This window comes from Vicugna pacos, chromosome 2 (genome assembly GCF_048564905.1).
Source record: "Vicugna pacos chromosome 2, VicPac4, whole genome shotgun sequence".
Taxonomy (NCBI): domain Eukaryota; kingdom Metazoa; phylum Chordata; class Mammalia; order Artiodactyla; family Camelidae; genus Vicugna; species Vicugna pacos.
In genome coordinates this window covers 117,513,653-117,539,790 of record NC_132988.1, presented here as the reverse complement: position 1 = coordinate 117,539,790, position 26,138 = coordinate 117,513,653, and the positions used below count along the sequence as shown (strand labels likewise).

The following is a 26,138-nucleotide window of genomic DNA, read 5'->3' as shown; positions in this document are numbered from 1 at the left end:
TCCTACACTAGTCACCAAGGCAGGAGCTGGATCAGAGGGCAGACGGTGACAATAGAGGGGAGGGGTGCAGTGACTGAGAGCTGCCACAGAAGCCCAGCCCAGCAGCCCATCGAGGGGCGGGGGCAGCAGGAGGGGGCGGGGCTCCACATGGGGCCCCTGGAACTGCCATGTCAAGCATGCCTCGCAGGGGCACTGTCCTCTAAGCCCCAGGCGCCACGGCCACCTCTGCTTATCCCCAGAGGGGCAGGTCAGACAAGAGTCCTGCCCTGAGATCCCCAGAAGGGGGCAGAGGGGCCCACCCTGCAGTCTTCTCTGATGTGCCGGCGTGGCCCAGCCCCACCACATCCACCCCTGCGGGCAGGAGAGGGCGGGGCGGAGCCCTGGGCAGTCACTCTCTGAACAGCCAGGGGCAGGTGCTCCGCAAGGTGATGAAAAGGCAAAAGTCAGTGGGGCTGGGAAAAGGAGAGGCCACACCCAGTCAGGGACGCCCCCTCTTCTGCCCCATCTGTCAGGCTAGAAGGAGGCGGGAGGGCGGTAGCAGGGGGAAGACTGTGGAGGCGGGAGATGAGGCCTGCCTTGGGGAGGCTCTAGGGGATTCGGGGACCCAGGTCTCAGCCGCACCGCTCACTCTCCCCAACTCTATCCCCTCAGGAGGAGCAGGAAACCTTTGGACGGAAGGCCTGTGGGCAGGAGGGGAAGAAACCCCACAGGGTAGAGCAAATCAAGGTAGAACCAAAGCAGGAAGGGCCACTAGGCACCCAGACCGAGGACTGAGCCGGCACTCAGGGCACGGCTCAGGGAGGGGACCCCAGGAACAGGAGGATTCCCAGAAAGGACCCTCCCTGGCTTTGGGGGAGACCTGTGAGGTGCCCACAAGGAGGTCCCCGGAGCCCCTACTTCAGCTCCCAAAGGGAAGCCCCCAGAATTTTGACAGAGAAGCCCAGGAGGTCCCCAGGGGCAGCAGGTCCCACGGGAAGGCCCTACCATGCTCGTTGACCTGCCCCACGTTCTCCAGCAGCTCTGACACGGCCACTTGCTTTTTCTTCTTGGGGTTGAGTTTCCAGTACATGACGAGGGCCGCCTTGCGCACGGCCCGCTCCAGGTCGGTCTCAGAGGAAAGCTGCTTCACCTCTTGCTCATTCTCGGAGGTGATGCCTGAGAGACGGGGGGTGTCAGAGGCCTCATCCTGCCTACTCGGAAGCCGGCAGGGATGCCCCAGCCCTGGCAGCTCTGCCTGGGGGGCTTGAGAAGGGACTCCCACGGGCGGCTCTGCAGGAACCTTTGTCACCAGGGCAGAAACAAACACCTGACTGAAAGGGCATCTGGCCAAAGACCCTGCCAGGGCCCACTCTCGGGTTGGAGGCTTGGCCCAGCCTTCCAGCAGATGCCACGGTGGGCAGGCGCTGGGCAGTGCCTTCCCAACTTCCTGGCTCACTCCCCTCCCTCCTCCCCATTTCACCCCACCAAGGACCCTCTGGAGTAGGTACTGTGGTCCCCATCTTACAGATGGAGAAACTGAGGCACACAGGGGTGGTCTGGCTTGCCAAGGCAACAGAGTCAAAGAGGTAGAGCCGGTCTTGAACCCTGGTCAGTCCTGCAGTGAGCAGCTGGGGCCAAGATCAGGACATCCCTGAGTCCACAGCCCCAGCCCTGGCCCTCCTAAGGCATCCATGTGTGGCCAGGCTGCACCTCACTGACCCCAAACCCAGCGAGTGCCAGTCTGAGAGGACCTTCACTGGCCTACGGTCCCCAGCTGCTCTGCTCAGACTGGATGGAAAGTCAGTTCAGAAAATTCCACTCTGACCTCAGCTCACTGTCATGTTCTCCAACTAGACCAGGGAAAAGCTGACCCCAACTGACTCTGTTGTTCAATTTGGATTAGAACCCAGAAAGCATCTCCTTGTAGACACCAATACAAGTTAAAGAGCATGAAATGGCTTCGTTTCCTAAACATCCTGTAATACTCCAAAATGCCTAAATGACAAAGCTCCTGGCTAAACAGAAACCATACTCCTCTCTCAGGCACAGGCGTCACCAGCGTTAGGCTCTCCTGGTGCTGTTCTAGCTGTCAGCCCGGCAAGCAGCACGGCACCCTCGGACACCCCGCCAAGCCTCACGACCCACCTCTTCTGTCCGCCAGGCACCGGCGGAGAAGCTTGACGGCCTCGCGCCGGCCCTGCTTGGCGGCGAGGGTCAGCCAGTCCACGGCAGTGCAGTTGTTGACCTCTTCGTCCCCGTCGCCGGCAAGCTGCAGGTAGTGTTTCCCCACCTGCAGGGGGCGCCCATCATGCCGTGCACCACAGCAGCCCCCTACTCCACATCCTGCCCCGACCTGCTCCCCGCAGCCGGCAACCTCGGGCTCCGTCCCTGTCTCCGCCCAGAGCTCCCGGGCCAGCCCCTTCCTCTCGCCCCCTTGGTCACCCAGGCCAAGAGGAAGGGTGGAGGGACCATAGCCCCACTGAGCACCTGCACTAGGCTGGGCCCTGCTGGACCCTCAGGGAGCTTGCTCCTCACAAGACCTGAGGGGGTGTGGGGACTCCCCACCCGGGGATTGATGAGACGGGGGCAGAGGATGGGCAGGAAGCAGGGCCGGAGCTGGAGGAGGTGATGCCAAGATCAGGTGCGGGCTGCACAGGGAAGGTGAACATGTGCCCCGCAGAGGGCGGCGGGAGGAAAGCCAATGGAATGTGGAAACACCAAACGGGGCCTGGCGCCGGGCAGGTGAGGGCAGGCCAGCTTCCCGCTTCCCACTCGCTTGCACACCGGCACTGGCTTCTCCCAGCCCACCACGCGGGCTCACAGCCTGAGCCTCCGGGGATATGGGTCCTCACCTCCGTCTGCGCCTTGGCGTCCCCAGCCTTGGCCTTCTCCAGGACTTCCTCAAAGGGGGTTTCTACACCTCCCTTCATGGGTCCTTTAACACAGAAGAACAAGCAGATGGAATGTCACCAAGCTGGTCCTCGTCGCTTGTCCGAGAAGGGAAGGGACAGCAAGAACAGGTCAGGAGCATGAGGAGACACGGAGAGAGCGCACCAGGAAGCCGCCCTCCACCCTCCGATGCTGCAGAGGCAGAGCTGCCGGCTGGGTTCCAGCTCCGAGCTCCGAGCTCCAGGTGGAAGGGGCAGGGCACACGAGGGAGCGCAGGCCCGAGCCCCGCTGTCAGCCCCTCAGCTCACGGCAGCCAGAGCAGCTGCGCTCAGGCTTGAACGGGGCTCTAGGAAGATCCGAGGGCTCAAGTTTGAAAGCCCTTGACCTGAAGACAGAACCTGCACCCAATCCCCAGCACCCCATTAAGCAAACCAAATTCATGTTTTTAGAGATTGTGGTCTACACACCCATGATTTTGGGAGCTCATGATGGCTGTACACACATTTTGATACATCGGTAATAGTGAATCACAATCAAGTTCCCATGTTGCTCTGCAGTGAAAAGGGCCATTTCAGCGTCTCAGAAATCCCCCTGAGGGGACACTCAGGCTCTGGGCCTCCCTTCTCCATCGGAACTTTAGGTTATTCCCACACTCCCTAATTTTATAAAACAGTGCCACAAACAACTCTGTGGATGCATTTTTTCATTTCACGTATCATTTCATTCATTCTCCTGGTATATGTTCTTCAGGTGAATGACTAGCTCCAATCGTCCTCCAGCTAGTGCTCATTTTACTTCGTAACTTTGTAAAAAGTTATCCTAAGTCACAAAAGCGTCACATAGCTTCATCAATTTCACTGCCACCTCTCTGTCAGTGGGCAGCGAACATAATTTTTTTTAGTCACTTTTTACCAGTCCCTTTCTTTGATTTGAGCAACTAATAGCCAGGGGCCTATACCCAACACCACACCTTGCCTCCGCTGTCCGCCACACCCTGCCTTGGCATGTGGCAGGATACCTTGCAGTGATGCAGGGGATGCGGCTGGAACATTGCCAACCACATAACGGGTGCTGATTAGGGATGAACAGACTCTCATTCTAGCCGTTTCTGGAAACGGAAGGTGGAATTCAGGGAAACAAGAACAGTCCCCGGTAACACTGCCCAATGACCAGCCTTTCCCACCCGTTCACCCAGGCCTTTCCCAGAATCAGCTCCGCCAGGCTCAGAGCACGTCCCTAGGCACAAAGGACCCCGGGAGGCAGCAGAGCAGGGGCCCAAGGTGACACAGCCTTGGAGGTTCAAGGCAGAGAGGTCACATCCAGTTTGGAGTGGGTCCGGGAGGTGGCGGGGAGAGGCTTGGGATGGCTCAAAAGAAAGTATCCTTCATGAGACTCACAGGTCCGGCACCTACAATGTGGCCCTCTTGGTGGATGCTTACAAACAAGACGCCTCTCCCTGCAGAGTTAGAGCTGGGCTCCCTCGCTGAGGTCCCAGGGACCTCACCCAGCAATGGCTGCAGGGCCCAGGACATCCACCCAGTCCCCTGGCCCTGGACCTGGTGCTTCCTGAGTCATCAAGGTCAGTTCTCCCTTCTGGCTGCTGTCACCCCCACTTCAGCCCCTGGAATGCACTTTCTGGCCAAGGGCTCAGACTAAAGAGACTGGCAGGCTCCCAGCGAAGGGGGGTGTGTACAGAGAGAAATCTGAGCCGCGTGCAAATCACCATCAGCATCAAAGAGCCACGTGACCTCCCGAGAGTCATTTTCAGGGCCATCGTCAATATCCACCCAATAGGCCGGTTTATGAAAAGCAAGACACCCTGCACTGAGGGCCTGGTCCAGAGCGGGCATTTCCAGCGTGCCTTCCTTTCCCCTCCACGCGTCCCACCTCTGGGCTGACCCCAGGGCTTCGCTGCTCACCAACGCTGCACTTCCCAGCCCAACACCAGACACCTCTCACAAGTTCACAACTCTCTCCTTGACTAATTGAATTCACAAGCCCAAGGTCTTCTTTATTACATCAGAATATAGAAGACTCAAACATACATCTGTTGGCTAAAAAGATTATTCTACGCATGATTAATTTCTCACAGAAGTTATTCATAGCCTGGCATTTCAAGACGTCTCCCCAATACACAGAATCTCTTTGAAACATGGACCTCACCGCCCTCATTACTCCGCTTTCCAGTTGGCACTGATGCAAATATGTCTACAACCACGCAAATGTTGAGCTCGTGCTGCAGGCCAATCGGGGGGTTCTAGCTTTTTCCATCTCAGGAGGAGCCTTCACACAGGTCAAAGGCAAAGCTCATCAGGCTAACTGCCCAGTGGCAAAAAACAAACAAACAAATAACCACCGCCAGAAGCTGGCTGCATCAGTGTGGACCCCGAGGACCGGGGAACACACGTGTCCTCTGCAGGACATTCCTGGCCTCTCCCTAACCCTGACCTGACGTCCCCCACTCTGGCTCGTCCACGTGGCAGGGTGGTGGCAGCAAGCCACCTGGCCCACCGGCCAGCTGCGTCTCCCTGACCACATCGCCCGGTCACAGACGGACACAGACCCGAGTCAGGACTGCGGGGCAACCAGCCTCTTCCTCCTGCTGGATCCTGGCTGATGCCAGCCTGGAGCCCTGGAGGGCCGCCCCAGGGGGAGACCCCACCGCGGGTGAGGGCACGGGGGAAGTAGGGCCGGGGGACACTGCCGATCACACCCTCAGCCCCCGGATACTCTTCGCTGTACAGACATACGGAACTAACAGGTCCTCTGCAACCTGGATTTTTGTGGATGTCAGTTTACATCAGGTTTCTGTGTCACTTGCAACCGAGAGGGTCCTGACTCAAGCTCATTTTTTAAAGTCTACCCATCAATCACAAAACAGCAATATTAGAGCTGCGTGGCCCTGGGCAGTCAATCCATGGAGGACCACACACACCCTCATCTTTTATCCTATTTATCTCCCAGGGATCCCACACATTTGAGAGACTTGTATATACCACGCTGAACTAGTAAATGACCGTCATTTTGTCATGAATGGGAGAGGAGCCCCCAGGATTCTGTCCCCTCTCCCCAGCACACCCATCTTGCTGGAAACCTGGTATGGCATCTGCCACCATGGTTCCACTAGCCTTTATGGAAGTGATCTGTGTCCAGCAAGTCTGACCCATCTCCATCCCCCAACGTCAGGCACAGCTCAGCAAACGCTGAACAGACAGAGGGATGAAGGGACAGGGAAGTGACAAGAGAACAGTCCTCAACTTTCACCTGTCTCCCCAAATCCTAGCAGAGAGCCTACAACACACCACATGCTTGGCCTGGAGATCGAACCAACAAGCTTACCTTCCTGCCCTGAGCAGGTTTGGTGTAGAAACGGACAATGGTGGTGAGCACGTCTTGCTCCCACTCATCAGGACCACACAAGGGCCGCGGGCTGGGGAGCCTCAGGTGTCCCTTCCCTGCAGCCCCAGGGCCTCCACCAGCTCCGATCGCATGCAAAGGTCTCCTGGAGACAGCTGGGAGCAGGAGAGAAGTTGGCTTCCATTTTCACACAACTGCTGTGATCGAGATTTGCCCAAGCACATTGTTTAAATTGTTGAACGCAAGCCAAAGGCTCATAAAAGAAGAGCACGATCCGAAACACGCAGTGAGTGAGTGACGCAGCGCTCCTGTCTCCGGGGCTGCCGTCCTCCCATCCTCACTCACCGGCCCTGGACAAGGCCTTGGCCTCCCAGAGTCCCGGGCCCCTCCTGACGCCCCCCATGTGGGGCTGCAGTGAAGGAAAAGGTGATGTGGAACCAAGGGCATCCCATGTGTCCTCCTCATCGCTGTGGGCGCTGGGTCACCCACCAGGGGGTGCCCCATACACGGGGACCTGGGGTCACCTTGCCTATGGGGGGTGATGTCCCATGCACAATGAGCTGGGACTGCCTTGCACAAAGGGTGTCCTGTACACAGCAGGCTGGGGTCACTGTATCCCAGGGGTGTCCTGTACAAGGAGAGGTGGGGTTGCCTTGCAAAAGGGGGTGTCCCATTAGCCTTTGGGAGCCTGACTCTGGTTCTCATGAACACACAGGAAGGATACTGCTTGCACCTCCTCTCTTCCAGGGGCTGGCTTAGCTCTGAGGTGGGGGACCTGGCCAGGAGGCCCGTGTTTCCCACAGACCCTGAGCAAGGGTCACGACCCTCGCCCCTCATTACTCACTCAGTAGACGTTTACTGAGCACCAGATCCAGCCAGTCTGAACGCCAGGAGCCGAGGGCACAAGCTGAATGAAGCAGGACCCCCATGCTCACTGCCCACCCAGGGGCCAGGCGAGGATAACCACGTTCCAACAGTGCCCGCTCAGAGGCTGTGGGGGTGCCAGGAGTCATCAATCCCGATGGGAGAGGCTTCCTGGAGGTGATGCCCAAGGCTTGGAATGCAAAGAGCAGGCGAAAGGTAAGGGCATGATGCCAAGTTTCCAAAGGTCTTGCGTAGCCACCAGACCCAAGGGAGCCTCCGTGGCCTTGCTGGCCGTCCTCAGGACAGGCCATCTTGGAGTGAGAGGGTCAGAGCAATGGCAGGGCACCCAGACAGACGAGGGCTTAAATCAGGGTCAGGATGAAATCCTGTGTGTAAAAAACTTCATAAACCAACAGCTGGTACCTTGACTGGACAAGGAGAAACCGAGTTGTTAACTGCTGTGACTTGTCCCCAGGGCAGCAGGACATGGCGCTCTGCGTCTGCTCCTACAGCCTCTCCTGACCCTCCTTGGCGCCCACACCTGCTGTCCAGCTCTCAGTCCCACCGGAAAACTGCCCCCTCACTACCCCGTGGCTCCAGCCAGGGGCCTGGAGCCAGCCCAGCTTCTCTGGGGCCCTCTCCCCTCGACCCCACCTCCCCGCTGGCCTCAGCTCCCCTAGACACCCATGGGTTCTCTCCATGTAACCAAGATTAGCCCGCTCCTCTGGTTTAAACCCTCTAACGCTCCCAAGAATGACCATTCTCCTTATCCTGACCCTCGAGGCCCCACTGGGCTGGCCAACCTCTTGACCCCGAGTCCGACCCCTGCCCAGGGCCATCAGCCTCAGAGCCCTTCTGCCCGGCATGAACCACACCGTGCAGGCTCCTCTTCACTCGCTCACCCGCATCTCCCTCCTGGAGGCGGACCCTGCCTTCCATGCCCAGTGTCCCCTGCAGCCAGTGGGCAGGACCTTGGTCAACAATGGCGTGGACCCTTCTGGGCAGGCTGCACCCCACCCAAGGGTTCCAGCCACCATCCCTGTCCCTGACCCTGAGGCTGTCTAAGCGAGTGCCAGCCTGGCACCCACAGCTGGAAGCCTCGCAGATTCGGCAGTCCTGAGGGCCAGCGATCCCTGTGCCCTACCGAGGTCAGCAGAGAGGGCACCCCCGTGCTCTGTGGCCCCTGCAGAGTGCTTGTCCCCGAGGACACGGCACCTGCTTACTTCTGTCTCTCCCTCGCCTGAGCCTTCACCTCCTGCAGGACCAGCCATCTCTGCTTTGCCCATGACACAGGGTGCTGGGCACACAGTGAGTCCTCCATCTGTGGTCACTGCTGTCGAGAACAGTCGTCACCGTGGATGAGCACGGACTCACAGCCTGTGGTCAAATCCTGACTTCACCCCTCACCAGCTGGAGGTCCAGGGTCATCTACTTAACCTTTACCACTGGGCTTTCTCAGCTGAAGAATGCTGGAGAAGTGACTTAACTAATGGAGACAAGGACCCCAGGTGGTACTGCGCACAGGAAGTGCTATTTAATGTTCCTCTGCTGTTATCTACGGGTATTTGACCGATGCTCACCACACCTTTGCCAGATGGACAGGTGCGTTAGTTCATTAAAACTTACTCCAAAAGCCCCTTCTCCCTCCCCAGGTAGATGCTCTTGGAGCTGTGCAGGGAGGCACCATGGGGCTTGCTGCGTGCACATCAGTGACCAGTGACAGCACAGAGAAAGTGATACGGCATGGCCCAGACTTGAGGGGCCAGGACCCCAAGGCTGCCAACCGGCCCAGCACTCACTCAGCACTCCCTGCCCCCCACCCTTGGGAGCAGAAGCCAAACAGAGACCACATCTGTTTCCTGACTCTTCTTATCTGAAACCTGCAGTCTGGACTTGGTCCGTCCTCCAAGGCTGTTCCGCGTCACCCAGATTGAAACCAAGTGTGTTCCCAGCCCTGGCCCCGCGCCCTGTGGCTGTTGGGTGTTTGTGCCTGGACTGAGATTCCGGATCAGGCCCTGGCCTACCCAGAGGCCTTGGAGACAAAGCAGAGATCTTCGAAGGATGTGAAGATTGGAAGAGCCCAGCGGGGTGCGTTTCTGGGGGTAAATCGGAAACTAGTCCAGTGAGATTGTGCAGGGGAGCTGGGCCTGCTTCATCCAGAGCTCAGAGGTCCCTGCGGCTTCGCTGAGAGAGAGGAGGGCAGCGTGGGACAGGAGACTGGGGGGCTCCTGTGTCCATCACTCAGTACTGGCCACTTGACAAGTCGGTGCTTCTGTTTCCTCTCCTCTAAATGAGGACAAGAACAGAGTCCCTCTCTCGGGCTGCCGTAAGGGGTCATGTGAAGCCCCCAGGCCCGCAGTACACTCGGCAGTACACACCGGGTGCTCACCATCACAGGTCTGGGGCCTCTGCGTGGGGCGGGGCAGGGCTGAGCAGCGGGTAACCGCCTCAGGCAGCTGGCTTCTCAAGGGAAAAACAAAATGACAAGGCTGGGTGAGCTGGAGAAGGTGGGGTGGGGGCAGGGACTTCCTTAACTCCTACAGAGCACCTGGGGGAAAGGAAGCCCCTGTAAACGGGAGAGGGTCAGGTATCCTGTCCCATGGGGGTACACCCCCCACACACCCACATACACAAACGTGGTCTGCAGCACAATGAGCCTCCTGGGAGAGAAGAAATCTTATGAAGCCCCTACCCCCAGACATACACAGCCCCAAGCTGACATTAAGACCGGACACTGACAACTGAGTGGGACCATAAAACTGGGCAGGTGCCGTGCTGTGCAAAGTGGACGCCCCAGGAGGAGGTCTGAGAAGGAAGGAAGGAAGGTACGGGTTAGGGGGTCCAGGAAGCTGGGTGACATTCATGAAGCATGTGGAGCTCTCAGCTCTAGCCACAGGCCCTCTGTCTGCACCACCAGGCAGGCACCTAAGGAAGAGGGGCCATGACTCAGCACCACCTCCCAACCCCGAGGCCGACGCACTCTCGCTCAGAGCACAGGTCCCCAGCACGCGGGTCCCACCTGGCTGGTATGATCATGCCCACTTTATAGATACAGAAACGGGCTTGGCGAGGCCTCCTGTCCCCCTCGAGGGCACACAGCTCAAGGCCACCAGGCAAGCCAGGGGCCCTTCCTGCACAACTTCAGGGCCGAGACACTCATAAACAAACACACATAAATAGGCAGACACACGCTCCGGAGTCCGCACGGGGACAAGCAGGGATCCAGCACCGCGGCCAAACCAGTGAGCACTTTTCAAACTACAGACTTCGACCCAGGAGGTCACAGAATCACATTAACTGCCCACAAGCAGCATTTGTTTTTAAATAAAAGCAAGAGAATGGAGACTCTCACTACTGTTCTGCAAGTTTCTGCTCCCACTGGGTGTGCGTGTGTGTGGGCGTGTGCATCAGGTGACAACAGCCCGTGTACTTCTTGCCGTGCGAGGAGATCGGAAAGTCTAGGAGGTGCTAGTGCCTTAAGAGCTAGGTGGGATTTCAACAGGTGGAGGAGATGACAGCGTGTTTTGGGCAGAGGTTCCCCTCACGGCAAAGGTGGGGTGGGCAAGCAGCAGGCAGATGTGCAGAGCGTGGAATAGTCTCGGCACGCAGGGAGGGGGCGGTGACCCACGGAGAGAAGTCACCGGGCTCTCACCAGTCATGCTGGGGTCCCAGGCAGGCTCTGCTCTGATCACTCCACCTATAATCAGAGCCAAGGTCCCTACTTCCCAGGGCTGGCTGCTGTGAGACTCAGGCAGATGTACTGAGAAGCACTGGGTAGATTATTAGAAAAAGCAGTGCTTTAGAACAAGTGCATAGCTTTTATCAGCTATGTTTTCTCCAAATATCCCAGCCAGAGGCCTGCGCTCCACCCTTTTGAGCCTCCATGACACTCACAGCGAAGCTTCAGCATTTCTACCGACAGACAACAGCCCCTAAGGTGCGAAGGAGCCTCAAACAAGACTCATGTGACAGCTGGTGCCCAGGCCTGCCCCCAGCTCCTCCTGGTGTAGCTCAACTGCAGGCCAGACGCACAAGCCTCCCTTCTTCTCCACCACCCCTCCCCTGGGGGTCTGGGGGTCTGGGGCTGTCTCCAACCCAAGCCCGCCCTGGGCGAGGCTGTTTCTTCCCTCTGACCCTCGCCCATGCTGTGTCCTCTCCTCCCAGGCTGACTCTTGCTCAGGCATCATCTCTTCCCAAGAAGCAGGTCCCTACCTACCCAGCCCCAGCCCCAGAGCCACCTCTGTGCACCCCAGGCCCTGTGCTGCCCTGCTGGGGGCAGGTCTGGACTCATTTGTGCCGCCAATGGCCACTCAGGGCCAGCAAAGGGCCATGCTCAGTGAGCAGCAGCTGGACAGAGGAGGGACCAAACGCTGGTGCCCTGGCCCCAGTATCAGCGAGGCAGCCAGCACCACCACCAGCTGTCTTGTCCCCCCCGGGTCCCCACACTGTCTCGTCTCTGCCCCAGGGAGGTGCCCCTGGGATAGAGTGGAAACTTGAGGAGGCCCAGAAGTGGGCTGGGGTGGGGGCAGCGCTTAGCAGCCCCATCTGGGGATGGAGTCTGGGTCTAAAGGGCAGTAAGGGACAGGGCCTGGGCCCAGGAGCATCCAGGCTGGCAGCCGGCCCAGAGGGGCATGACCACATGGGGGCCCCCAGACCAAGCAGAGCTGCCTGACTGAATGGCCCCTGAGGAGTGGCCACAGTGGACAGGGGACAACATGGGCTGCCCTGAGCACTGTGCGGGACCCGAGCCGGGGGAGGGAAAGCCTTCGTCCCACCGCACAGTGCCTGGTGCAGTAATGCCCACCGTGTCCATGAGCTAAAGGGAGCTGGTGCTGTTACTTACAAATATAAGGAGGAAACGCTACGTCTGCTGCAACCCAAGTTCGTGAACTTCAGAGCAAAGTGTGCCGAGAGGTGAGGCCTGAGAGGCCCTGGACCGCGGGGGACACCCCAGAGGAGGAACCTCGTGGGGATGCCTGGACTACATGCCAGGACCCAGCTTCCAGAGCAGCCCCAGGCGAGGACAGTCTGGCTTCCCAGGCCCCCTTACCTGCTCCATCCACTCTTTCTGGGCTCCTGGTATGCGAAGCCCGGGGCACAGCTCCAGCAGCTGTATCTCTCACGTCTGGTCCAGGTCCAACTTGGGGTCCGGGAGCTTGGGGCGCCCCACTCCTCTCCTGCTCCACTGAGGTGGTGGCATTGAGCCGTGAGCGGACCTGGGGCTGAGGCAGCAGTGGAGGCTGGGGGCCGGGGGGGCTTGGAGGAGGGGCGCTGGCGGCCATCCTGCAGGTGAGAAAAGCCGAGGGTCAGACGTACACGAGGCCAGCCAAGCCCCATCTGCTCCAGCCTCGGGTTTTGGGTAAAGAGAACAGGGTGGGGGCTGCCCAGCATTCTGTGTGAGCTCATTCGACCTCACAACAGCCCCCTTGAGGACACCCCCATCTTACAGATGAGGAAATCGAGGGAGGACACTCACTCCAGGCTAGCTGGCTCGGCAGGTCCCACAACAGTCAGGAGCCGGCCCCTCATCAGGGACCGGGACCTCCGGTGTGCTCATCCGAGCAGTGGGAACAGCAGGATGCCGTGAGGGTTCAGTGAGATGGCCCATGGGAGCCTTGGGCATGTGACTGGCTGTGCTGGGTTAAAAAAGGGGTCTTTGCAGATGAAATCAAGGATCTAGAGATGAGATCATCCTGGATCATGGTGGGCCCTAATACAGTCACTGGTGTCCTTATAAGAAGAGGCAGGAAACACACATAGACACAAGAGGAAGCCACCACATGAAGGCGGAGTCAGAGGCTGGAGAGAGGCGGTGGCAAGCCAAGGGACGCCAGGGATGCCCAGCAGCACCCGAAGCCAGGAGAAGCGAGGAGGGACTCTCCCTCAGAGTCCCCAGAAGCAGCCAGCCCTGCCGACATCGTGATCTCAGGCTTTTGCCTCCAGGACCACAAGACAGCAAGTTGCTGTTGTTTCAAGCCACCAAGTGTCTGGAAATTTCTTATAGAAGCCCTAGGAATCAAACACACTGACACAGAATGAGAGTTAAATAAATAGGGTGGGAGGAGAAAGGGGAGAGGGATGGAGGGTGGGAACATGGCCCCTGAAGCCAGGGTTTAAGTCAGACCTGCCCAGCTCCAAAGCCCTCCATGCCAGGCCAGAGCCACAGGACAAAAACCCAGGAACCTGAACACCACCAGACACAAGCACACACTAGACACAGAGTGATGGAGACCATGGGGTTGGTTCCAGGGGACGGCAACAGACTGGAGCGCACAGATTCTGGGACGGGGACAGGGCTCCATTAGTCAATAATGCCACTTAGCAACAGGGCAAAAACCACCAATGACATGATTGAGGGCAACCAGGGGCCACAGACGGTGGGGCCGAAATCTATCAGAGTTCCCCAGCACCAGGATCCCAGACTGGGGTCCTGGGTGGGCTTCAGAGGACACAGACCCTGAAGCAGCTGGGACCACATGCAGCGCAGGGGATCCAGGCAGGCTTCTCCTCAGATTTCCAAGGGTCCATGACACCCCCACCCTGGCCTCAAGGCCACGTCCATCCTCTTCCCTGAGATGAGGAAGGAAGAATCTGGCTCCCAACCTAACTCGCCATGGCTCCCGTGCCCCTGGCTATGCCCACCAGCTCTGTGGTCCTGAGCAGGCCACGTCCCCCTCCGCATCTTAGTTCCCTCAACGGTAAATGGGGACAATCATCTCACACTCAAAGCGCTGTGAGGGCCACATGAGACCAAAGACCACAAGTGGTCAGGCCCCCAGGCATCCCCAACGCCCACCTCCAAGCACGAGCCTGCGCAGCCTGCCCAAGTGGGTGGCCGACACGCAGTTCTGGAGACGGCTGTCACAGGGAGAGCCAGAGGTGGCCCAGGCCCTACACAACACACCCCAGGGCCATGCAACCACGTCTGCTGCATTCCCGGCTAGACTTGGGTCCCAAAGATGGGATCTGTGTCCGCCAAAGAACCCTGGAGATTTCCATCTGGACATTCCTCCCTGAGAGGGACTGAGCCCTTATTTTAAAAACAGCCTCCTGGCTGTAAACCAAAAGCACATCAAGCCACAAAGATTGGCCTGGAAACCAACACAGCACTCAGTGCTGCTTCCAAACTCCAGGCTTCCGGGAACCAAACAAAGAGACGACTTTTGCAAAACCCCTCATCTGGCTGCATGTGCGGACCCACTGGCCGGCTGTGGGCAGGGAAAGGCAGCCAGCGACTCGGCAGACAGAACCCAGCTGTGCAGGTCACTGGCTGACCCGAGACAAACCACACGGGGCCACGTCCTACCTCACCATCTCCTGAGGTTCCCGCTGCCCCAGAACTAAAGGCCACCCTCTTGGAGTGGCAGAGGGCTCTCAGGCCCCCCGACTTACGCCTGGGCTCCTCTGTTGCTAATGACAATGCAACCAGCACATCTGGAATGTGCTGTTTCAGCACCTCCCACCGATTTTCTCACGTGGATTCTCACGTGGCCTGCGAGGAGGGTACTGCTGTTACTCTGGTGTGATGGATGGAGAAATGGTCTGTCCTTCAACCCACACCCCATGCCACAGACAAGGAAGCTCAGGTCCAGAAAGGTGAGATCCCCGCCCAAGGCCACACAGCTCAGAGTGTCGGAGCTGGAGTTCAAATCCACAGAGCCTCTCACTCGGAAACAGCTCCTTTCTGAAGAAGAGGCCTCTCAAAATGCGCCCACCTGCTTCTGCCACCCAAACCCCACTACACCTTCTCTTCCCCCATCACTGTCTCCTCAAACCTGTTCTTCAGCCTCCACAGGCAGCTGCTGACCTCCACGCCTTAGCTCTTGCAGGGCCCCCTTCTTGGACTGGCCCTCTCCCCTCCCACAGGCCCCATCCTAGATGACATTCAAGTCAAGGGCCCAATTTGCCTCCTTCTGGGAACTTCCCAGCAGCCTCTGCCCTGAGTCCTGTCTCCATCACTTGCTCTCAGGTAACCACATAGCACTCAGGGTATGTCTCCTTCAGAACCCTCTCTCTGCCAGAGATGGACCAGAAGGACTCACCCGGGTGGTCCAGCTGCCCCTCTGAGAGGAGCCCTGGGTCAGGAGGGACAGCACTGTCCCTGGCCAGCAGGACACAGTTTTTCCACCTGAAGCAACCGGGGAGTGAACCCCAGTTCTGCCCTCTACTAGTAGCTATTTAACCTCACAGGGGTGAAGGAAGAGAAAGCAAAGTGCAAACTATAAAGCATTAAAAAAAAAACAAAAAAGCACCCAAGCCATTTCTCCCAGGGGCTAAATAAAGGCATATTCAAGTTGAGAGACACCTTATAACAGGAATTTCAGGAAAACACAGTTTCTGGCTGGCCTGCTGGTCTAAGTATTATGTATGTCACTCTACAATCAAAATAAAACTGTTTAAAGTAAAATCTGGTTAGTATGGAGAGATGAATAAAGGAGGATTAATTTTAGGTTCCCTGAGAGTCGGCCAAATCCTTTTTGGATCAAAGGCCTTGTCATTTGAAAACAAATGAAATGATCTGGTGCCGTGGTTGGGTCACGGAGGAGACCACAGATGATCTCTCAGTGGACAGGCCCAAATGGTGTCTGGTCCCTCCTTCTCTGATGAGTCTTTTTTTCTGTGATCCTGGGGGCCCCGAAGGCAGGGGCTGCATCTCATTCACTCCGGATACAGCGGGGACCTAAGGGGCGAGGCCCACCTGAGGCAACCTGGCCTGGGGAAAGCAGCGCTGGCAAGGGAAAAGCCTACCCCATCTCGCTGTGTGACCAGAAGTGGGTCCGTCTTCTGGCCCCAGAATCCAAAATCCTGGCCGCAGAACAACAGCATCAGCCTCGGAGCTCCACCCAGCTCCAAGATTCCTCCGCCGCCACCCTGACATCAACCCCGAGCACCCAGGCCAGAGCAGGGGCTGGGAACCTGTCGTTGTGGAAGATCCAGAAAACCAGAGTGGCCAGCATTCTTTCCACATGAGCACCCAGGCATATTTTTATCCCATCAAAACACAAAATGCCAGCAACACGGAGCTCAGCTGAGGGGCTGCCACCTGCCGAGAGGGGAGAGGGCTGCTGGGACCATGCGTCTCCTGACATGCAGAGAATGACCACATGAGGCCTGCAGCCCAGACTCCCTGACCGTTGTTCAGGCCGGACCCACCCATGCTCTCCAGGGGGGCCTCCCCCACCTCTGAAACAAGCCCCCAGGGAAGCCTTAAGGATGTTCACGCATCCTCTGACCACAGCCTCCACCGCCAGGATCCCAGCCCAGGGAATAACCCGGGATGCCCACGGTTCCACCTCCATCCCACTTGCTGCTCTTTGACATCCACGTGCCACTGCAGACCACCACACGTCCCTCTTACGGAGCACCTCTCTGGGGTCCATCACAGCGGTACTTTGCAGCACCGTCCAGAGAAGGCAGCTCAAAGCCCCTCCAGGGTGTGCCACACTAGCTGTTAACCACCGCCTTGTATAAGAACATCTAAGACAAGGAAATGTTTGTGTAACGCTGTTAAAAGGATTTAAAGCAGCATGAGATATTACTCTGAGTCTATTTAGGATGAAAGCAAAGTTTATCTGCACAAAAAAGATGGAAGAAAATGCCTCCCAATGGTACTCCTGTCTATCTCTGCGTGGGGGGATTACCGGTAGCTTCCTTTTATTCTTTTTCTAAACGTATTTCCTTAATTTTCCATAATGAATGTGCGAGGTTTTTGGAATTACAACCAAATGTCATTCGAAAACTCATCTGGGGGAGGGTATAGCGCAGCGGTAGAGCACATGCTTAGCATACAGGAGGTCCTGGGTTCCATCCACAGTACCTCCATTTAAAAAGAAACAAATAAGCAGTGTAAAACCCATCTGCAACTGAGCCCAGAGGGAGAGGCTCAGGGGTACCCCGGGTCTGGGAAATCTGCTCCGGCCTGGACAGCCCAGCCCGGCCCTGCCACCTGGCACAGCGCTGCTCCTTAAGACAAGGGCACGAAGCCCTTGGAGACTCCCAGGTACCTATTTTTGCCCCACAGTATTAAGGGCCAAACCAAGGAACATTCCAGCTCTACCCAGTGTGCCAAGTTCACAGGACAAAGAGGGAGTCAATCTGGGAATGCCCCGTGCCTGGCCTGGGCAGGTCAGCAGGCACGGACTGTGGGCCGATCTTGCCCCAGAGAAGATCCCGCAGGACTGGCCTTCGAGCACTCAGCCCAGATGGGAAGGACGACACGTAAGCAGACAACCACAGTGATGCAGCACCTGGGGGCTGCAAGCACAGGAGGGGCCACACTCAGTGGCGGGAAAGGGGCAGGGTGGGGACTCTGGACAAGAGGCCTTGGCTAAGCCTTCAGGACAAACAGGCACGAGCCAGACAAGGGTGAAGGGAGGGAAGAATGGAGGTGTGTGGGCATTTCAGCAGGGACTGCCCAGGGGAAAAGGCAGTGGACAGAGAACGTGCCAGCACTGTGGCCAGGAAGGTGTAGGCGGCTGGGAAGTGACTCTGGGAGGGGACACGGGAAGGAGAAAAGAGGCTGAATGGGCAGCCAGGAACCTGGGGCAGGTCCCGAGGGCCTGAACAAGCGCCAGGCTGAGTGCTGGGGCTGAGCCCAGGGCAGAAGGAAGTGCAGGGCAGTGCTGCAGGGCAGTGGCAGGTAAAGAGCCACCAGGCTGTTTGGGGACAGGCTAGTGAGACCAGGGAGGGGGCTGAGTGGCCTTCCAGGGAAAGTGAGGAGGCCTGGCCCAGGGCAGGCATCGGAGCCCGGCTCCCAAGTCAGGAGACAGAAGCATCACCCATGAATGTGAGCGTGGGGAAGCAGAGTGCAGCCTGGCTTGTGACTGGGGACCATGGTGGTGGTGCCACTCTCTGAGGAAGGGACCTAGGGGAAGAGAGGGGGCCGTATGAGGCACAAAGCTCCCTCTTTTATCATGCTTTCCTCTCGTCACCACTGTCGTGGACCAGGGTTTGGTCTCTGTCCCATAGCACAGGCACTCTGGGGGCCCAGGATTGAGCTGAGACCAACCCCAAGGCCAGTCCAGCCCTGGCTTGGGAGGGACAGGGGAGGCCTGAGTGGGGAGCCCTCCACGTACTCTTCTATCCAGGGAAAGATGAGATGTGGTCTCCCAGCAACCTTTCCTGTGTCCAGTCAAAGGTCCATCTGCTGGGGGAGCAAGCGTACAAAGGAACCTTCCTCCGAATCCCTGGTGAAATGCGTAGGGGCTCCTGTGAGAATCATAGCCCCTTGGAGACAGAGGGGACAGTATGGGCAGTGACAAGTGTGGCCTCTGGGCTTCTGTTGGCATGGCTCCCTCACTGGGGCTGCAGTGAGGGCGGGCAGCCAGCACACTGGCTACCCAGGGCATCGCTCCCTGAGTGATGGATCCCGGCAGAAGGGAAAGCCCTTTACAAATGGGCCAAATGCCAAAGGTCACTGTCCAAGGTGAGGAGAGGCAGGCACTTGTTCTCAGCGCCTGCCCAGAGGCAGAGGTGCCCCACTAGGCTCTGACCAATCATCTGTGTGGTCTTGGGCAGATCACCAAACCCCAATGAGCCTTAGCTTCCTCATGTTTCACATGGGGCTATAATTCCTACCCCTAAGACTACCTGGAGGCCAAATGTACAAATGTCAGTTTCTTGGAATTTCTTGACATTAATTATAACAAATGGTGTGGGAGAGTCCAGCTCCATCACACTCAAAAGGGCTGGGTCAGATTCACCAGAAAGTTTCCATCTACCCAAACAGAAACTGATATTCCAGAGGGCAGGGTTTACACCACCCAGGGCCCAGGGGCTGCTCCTGCCTCCCCCCACTACCCCTTACTGAGGAGGAACCCCTGGGGGAGTAACTGCCACACAGATTCTACGTGGGCAGTGGGGGCTTCAGCCTGACCCAGAAGCTGCCCCCTCAGGTGGGAGGGTCCCCACTTGGGGAATGAATCCCCCAGCACCTCCTGCAGCCCCCAACTAGGGGCCCTAGCGCCTTCCAGAGGCGACGGCCACGGGGGAAGGGCCATGACAGGGCAACTACAGACCGATGTAGTGGGACACGGGGAGGAGGCACCCCTTGCCACTCGCCGGGTCCCCAGCACCACGAGCCGTCTGCCTCTGGGGCAGGTTTTCCCGCCGGCAATAGGGTTTCGAAGCGAGGCTCGCGGGCGTGACAGTGCTCGGAGCGCGCTGTGCCCCAAGATGTCCCCGGGTACCGGGACTGGGGCCGAGGGGGCGCGCACCCCTCGAGGAAGACGCCATCGGGGCCCCGGCAGGGGCCGCCGTGAGTGGTGGAGAGAGCGAGACCCCGGCCCTCCAACTTCTGGGGAACTTGCAGGGGACGTTGGTACCAGCCACCCATCCACTCATATGGGGAAACTGAGGCCCGAGGGAGGAGACAACTCCAGGCGCTCCCAGGTCTCTTTCCAGCACTCCGTGCGACCGCCCCTTGCCCTGAAGTACTCACCCGCCCGCGAGTGAGCCGCACGCGGCGCCGCGACGCCCGTGGGCCTCCGGGCTCGCCGCAAAGTTGCTCGGGAGGAGTTAATTGCACCTGGCCCGCAGACGCGCGGCCGGGACCCAGCGGCCAGGACTGGCTACAGTCGGAGCTGGCGAGCGCGGCCCCCAGCGCAGCGAGGGCCGGGGCTGGGGGCGGGGCTACATGACGCTCTCCACTCCCGACGCGGCCCGGAGGACGCGGCACCACCTCGGCCCACTGAGTGGCCAGCAAGCCTGCCAATCATCGGGCTCCCCTGCCAATCACAGAGCGCCTCGCCTTGCGGTCGCCGCTTCGCCCGCTTCGCCTACAGACTCGAGGTCGCCAGGAGGGCGGGTCCGACACGCCCACAACGAAAGTTTCCGAGAGGACTCGAGCCCGGCCCCGCCCCGCCCACCAAGCCACGCCCACAGGGCGTCTGTTCGCTGGGCAAAGCAGCTCACCTCGGTGCGTTAACAAGTGATTGGACCCTTGGGTGAGACAGACCCACCTTTAACCCACTACTCTGGCCCCAGGGTCGTCAACTTCAGATTCAGTATCATCACTATTGCAATATTAACTAACAGGTTGCGCGCGCACTATATACCAGACGCCTTAATTCCAAAGACAGTAGCAGGGATAGAAAAATGTGGCCCATTTTAAATGCGTACCTGTAACGAAGTGCTGCTTTAAATGCATAAAATCAAATGCAATGTGTCACGCTTTCACAAGGTAATTGTGGGATTCGTTTAAGAATATATATTATTAGCCGAGGGAGTGGTACAAGGCTCAGCCGGTTCGGAAACCCTCTTCTTTCCGCCCTGGCCTGAGGTCTGAGAGATGTAGTTTGGAAATGAGGGCAAAGGTCTACACTTGAGCCAGGCCTTGGGACTGTGAAGCCCTGGCTGGTGGCCCCGGACCCCCAGGGCTGTGTCTGCCCTATGTCTGGTCCTCAAAGCCAACCTAAGCTGCCTGTCCTGGGTTATTGCTGGAGAAACTGCAGCTCAGAATGGCTGCCGGAAATATGCTACCCACATGTCGGGAGCAAAGATTCTGCTCCAGGCTCAATTTGGGGGGAGCTTTCACACATCGAGGTTTTTTATTTCCCTCCCAGTGACCCTGTGAGGCAGGTGGCATTGGGCTCATTTTTATTGATGAGACTATTGGGGCACAGACATAAGTGGTCATTTGTCCAAAGTCACACAGAGCGCTTTTTCCCCTTATACTAATCACAGAAAATCTGGAGAATTACACAAAATAGAAAGAAGGGGGAAAAATCACTCAAAGGCTATTACCATTCACATTTTGAGGCCTATGCATATTTAAGAAAGGATTTTCAAAAGTCATCACGACTGCACTGCATGACTATTTCATGAGGGCAAAGTCCTAGAAGCAGGAGTACTGGATCCTGATAGGGTCCATCAGATCTATAGCTATAGTTCACCAAAACAAGGTTCTCCAAGTTGCCTCCAGTTTACCTCTGAGGGGCACACACCAGCTTGGGAAACATTTTATTTTTTACGCTTACCTAATATGGTAAGTGAAAAATGGTCTCTTTACAATTGTAATTTGCATTTCTACAGTAACTAAGGGGCCAGATGTTTCATGTTTCTCAGTTTTGAGAAGCATCCTCTCTCTCATTTATCTATTGGGAGCTTAGCAGCTCTTTGAAAAGCTAAGATGTTTCTTTAATTTCTAACCCACCCATCTTTACTGCCCATCCTCTCCTTCATCTCCAAGATCTGGGAACTGATCTGAATGGCTCCTGCAACATACCCTTGGGAACCAAGCAGCCCTCCTTGCCCCTGGGAAGCTGGGAGCAGAGACACCAACCCCCAGCATCTCAGTAAGACTTTTCCAACTCATTCATCACTGTCTACAGGAACAACTCATCATCCACCCCTGTTGGCTGGTCACTGCCCAAAAGACCATCATGACCTGGTCCTTGGCACCGAAAATCCATCACATAGAGGCCGAAACATTTGAAGGAGCTCAATAAACAGAGGGAAGAGGACAGATTGAACAATTCCTCCCTGGGAGATGAGAGAGAGAAAATGAACCTCAGTCAAAGCATAGAAACATTTAACATATGCCATGGAATGGAAAAAACTTAAGAAATCATAAGTAGGTAAATTCAGAAAGAAAACAGTTGAGGTGAGGAAAATTAGCAAACTGGAAGATAACAAGGAGTAAGTGCCTTTAAATGTAGAGGAAAATTACATGTAAATCATCAGGAAAAAATGAGACCCTTGCAGGCATTCCAGGAGGTACAGCTTGCAGAGAACAGGCACTCCAAAAGGAGCTGGAGAAAAACAGAAATGAAAGAAGTGCTAGAAGAAAATGTCTCTGGGCTGAAGCTATGCTGTGAAGCCTCCACCTCCAAGATAAAGAGAAAATCGTGCAGAGTTCCAGAAAGAATCAGTGACGTCCAGAGGAAGGAGAGACAGGGTGGTGCCAGATTCCTAGGGAACTTTGGAATGATGTCCAGGGACTGTGATTTTCTGATCAACAAGGCTTTCCCCTGCTCTGATGGAATTAATATGTCAGGGCAAAAGAAAGAAATTATCCAACATGGGAAGACACAGAGAGGGCCTCTTTCATCCATGGAAGGTCCCCTCTCATGACACAGTTCAATCTTTTGAAATAGAACAGACATGGAGCACAGAAAATGGTGGTAAACAGTGACCCTTGCAAAATATGTGGTTTAATGTAAATATGCCTGGGATTCTGTATGATAATTGCTAAGCAGGGATTCTTGAAACATAAGCCATTTACTGTGAGGGAAACCTGTGTTAGCCTGAAAGTAAACAATAGAATTGATCTTAGCAAAACCCAGGACTTGAGGGAGCAAGGGGTGGAGTGGAGAAGTACGGGGATCTGATTTGGTGCCAGGAGGTGGGGTGGGGTGATATCATGGCGGGGGACGGCATTGTTACCATTTACATTTCATACATTAACAGGGAAATATTGGTTTAATTGTGACTATCAGGAATCGGAAAGCACCAACTAGTGGGAAAAAAGCAGACTAGAACTTATGAATTCGTGGGTGGAGGTTGGGGTGTTGGGGGAATGAATAAAGAAACGAAATTCAGAAATGGGGGAAAGAGGAAATAATGGCAGTAACAACAAAATTTAATAAAAGATGAAAAAATTTAAAATCTTGGATATTAACTTTCTAAAGAAATGTGAATGGGCTGAATTTCCTATCAAAAGCCCTTAATAAGACTGGGATAAAAATCAAAATGCAGTGTAAGTGCTATTTACAAGGAATGCACCTAAAATGCTGACGAATAGAGGCCCAAAGTGGACAATATTGGAAAACTGAAATTAAGAAAATAACAAGAATGATAGATTAATGGTGCATAAAGAATTCAAGGCAGAAAGCATTCACAGGAACCAAGAGGGATATTATGTAATGGTGCAAGGTGCAATCCATAAAGATTCAACAGTCATAAATCTTAATGAACCAGAAAATATAGCAGCTGTGACGGTTACTTTTATGTGTTAACTCAGCAGGGCCAAGATTTGGTCAAATACCAGTCCTAGATGTTGCTGTGAAGATGTTTTTGAGATACAAGTGACATTTATATCAGGAGACTTTGGGTAAAGCAGATGACCTTGTGCAATGTGGGCAGGCCTCACCCAATCAGTTGAAGGCCTTAAGAGTTAACGACCAAAGTCCCCCACTCTCCCCTTCCCTCCCCCTGAGGACGAGGGAACTCTGCCAGCAGACGGCCTTCAGATTTGAGTTGCAAAATCAACTCTTCCCTAGGTCTCCAGTCCGCCCTGCAGATTTTGGATTTGTCAGCCCCCACCATCACATGAGCCAATTCCTTACAATAAATCTCTCTCTAAAGATAGATACAGATACAGATAAAGATCTAGATATCTCCTATTGGTTCTCTTTCTCTAGAGACCCCTAACACAGCACCAAACTCCTAGAGCAATAACTTACAAATACAGAGAGAACTTACTAAAACACAGCTCTTGTTTTAATTCAATGCCATCTCTCTAGGAGGCCTGTCTTCATGGCGCCACAAAGCTGAAGCCTGTGCTTTGCTGTTGAGTATTGAATGAATGAATGGCTTCATCAGGAGCTCTTTCCTGCCTTCAGGACAATGTCCAGACTCTTTAGTGTGACATCTGAGAATGCCTTCCACCCTTCGGCCCTATTGCCCCACCTGCAGTCCTCTGATTCCTCCCCGTTTTCAGATTCTGCTTTCATGGGCTTGCCCGCTTCCTTCCCTAGTCCTATTTAAAGCCCGCTTCACTTTACCCAGCAAAAATTTATTGACATCCTGTCAGTTCCAGGCATTGGGCTACATGCCAAGCGTACAAAGAAAAGTGAGGGAGGAAGTTGGTGAGTTATATTCTGAAGGACAGCAGAGTTGAGCCCTTTTTCAAACCATTGGTGTATTAGGCAAAAAAAAGTCCCTCTAGGTATCAGGTCCTACTTTCTGGAACCTGTGAATGTCCCTCTATTTGGGAAAAAAGGTCTTTGCAAATGTGACTAAACTACGTGTGATATAATCACACGAGCTGGGGCAATTATCGCGGATTATCCAGGTGGACCCTAACGGCAGTCACAAGCATCCTTGAAGGAGAGGGGCAGAGGCAGACAAAGCAGATGATGTGAAGATGGAGCAGAGAGAAATTTGAGGAGGCTGGCCTCGAAGATCGGAGTGATGCGGCCATAAGCCAAAGAATGCCTGCAGCCACTGATGCTGGAAGAGGCAGGAAATGGATTCTTGATTTTGGTCCAATGATACTGATTTCAGAGTCTGGCTCCAGAACTGTTGTTGTTTTAAGCCACTGAGTTTTTGTGGTGATTTGCTCCTGACAGCAGCCTCGGGAAACTAATATAATCCTAATGTTGTATTGGGACTGTAGTCTTGTTGTGACCTAGTGTGCACTGGTGTCCTGAAGATGAGGCTTGGGAGGCATGGAAATTCCAACCCTTGCAAGGGCAGCCTCTGGATAAATATAACCCAAGTCCTGAACCAACCTGTTGGCATTCAAACCAGTTCTCATCAAAATCAAAGAATGAAGGGGCCAAATCACCCTCTTGTGGGTCCCAGGAGGATAAACAAGCATTACTGAGAGTCGGGGAAGTGTCCTTTGAACGACCTAGGTCCTGAGCCTCTGGCCCTCTGGGCACATAGGGCATGTTGGTCACACTGTGGGCTTCTATGGACCCAGGACCACCCACGCATCTGCATTTTAAGAGGTTCCCGGGGGGTTCAGGTGGTCAGAGAAGTTTAAGCCCTGTGACTGTGGAGGCAAGCAATTGAGAGTGGTCTTCGTCCTTCATCCTTCACCTGGGCACCTGTTACACATGCAGAAAGCCGTCCCACCGCAGACCTTCTGAGTCAGAGTCTTCCTTCCAGAGAGACACCGCTGTGATGCATGTTGATGGTAAAGGTGGAGGAGCCCTGCTTCAGGCTGCAGGTTCCCGCCCAGCTGCACGAATATCAAACCACCTGGAGAGATGGTCCTGCCCAGGCCAACAGAACCAGCAGTTTAGATTTATGGAGAGTCCTGGGCAGATAGGAGTAGAGGAACCACATTCAGCACTCAGCAAGGTCTGGAGCGCACTCTGGCCGTGCTACCCACCCCTTCCCTGCCTCCCTCCTGGAGGCCAGCCCACCTGCCCCTGACCACATCTAAGACAGGAAGCTCTCTTTAGTGTTTCAGCTCAGTGGATCTCCCTAACCTTGATGGGTCGGGTGGCCTCCCTCTGTCTCCAAGGAGGTGGAGGGTCTCCAAGATCTCTCTTCCCGCTTCCCTGACCATCCCCCTCCCCTGCTCCCCTTTCCTATCTTCCTTTATAAACCTGAGCTCACAGTCCACTCTGCAGTCTCCTTGGAAATGCAGCAGAAGTGGCCAGAGTTCTGACAGGAGGCTTGGAGCTGGTCACACGGCTCTGTGTCACCAGGGCTGGATGTGATATCAGGGGCCCCTCGCCCTGCTCCCCGCACCTCCCTGCACCTCCACATACCCCTCCCCTAGACACCCTCCCACACTGCATTGTCGCCAGGCAGCTCTGAGCCCCCGTGAGTCTGAGTCGTGATTTACTCATCTCTGGAGGCAGTGACTGCCGCTTAAGGGCCTCTGGATGAGTCACTAAGTACGCTGAGAAGTTTCATACCGGAAAAAAGAGCACTGAGGATGCGAAGGCAGCTTGGAGGCAGAGGAAGGACAAATGCCCACACGGTGGGGCAGCACATCCTAGAGAAGCCCCACCATCTACTGAGGCTGGGGACCCAGGAAGGCTGGTGGTGGTTTGCATCCAAGTCAGAAGGCCTGAGCCGATGTCCGAGGGCAGGGGAAGGCGGCCATCCAGCTGGAGCAGGGTGATTTCAGGCCCTGAGTGGATGATGATGCCTGCCCACACAAGGGAGCGTGACCTGCTTTACTTGGTCTTAAGTCAAATGCTAATCTCTTCTGGAGACAGCCTCACAGGCACTCAGAAACAGTGCTTTACCAGCTGTCTGGACGCCCTTCAATCCAGTCAAGTCGACACATAACCAGCACAGTCACTGAGCAGTGCCAGGGAGGTGCACCCCTGCCCCCAGCCTCGGGCCACTCACCTGGGAAATGG

At 55.9% G+C, this 26,138-nt stretch overlaps 1 protein-coding gene across 4 annotated transcripts in view; it reads right to left on the bottom strand.

The window, feature by feature from the left end:
- WFS1 (wolframin ER transmembrane glycoprotein) overlaps positions 1 to 25,333 on the bottom strand; it is a 33,965-nt gene extending 8,632 nt beyond the window's left edge. Inside the window, exons 1-6 of one of the 4 annotated variants that reach the window (XM_072946497.1) lie at positions 25,251 to 25,333; positions 24,864 to 25,075; positions 12,140 to 12,372; positions 2,832 to 2,914; positions 2,125 to 2,269; positions 985 to 1,155 (exon numbers count right to left, since the gene is read on the bottom strand). In XM_072946497.1, the coding sequence (XP_072802598.1) occupies positions 985 to 1,155; positions 2,125 to 2,269; positions 2,832 to 2,914; positions 12,140 to 12,372; positions 24,864 to 24,874 (643 nt within the window). In that variant the 5' untranslated portion in view covers positions 24,875 to 25,075; positions 25,251 to 25,333. Of the gene's footprint in view, positions 1 to 984; positions 1,156 to 2,124; positions 2,270 to 2,831; positions 2,915 to 12,139; positions 12,373 to 18,164; positions 18,276 to 19,106; positions 19,131 to 19,528; positions 19,706 to 24,863; positions 25,076 to 25,250 lie in introns of those variants that run through there. The other 3 variants (XM_072946502.1, XM_072946513.1, XM_006216364.4) reach the window with 3 other exon arrangements.
- Positions 25,334 to 26,138: the final 805 nt, after the last annotated feature.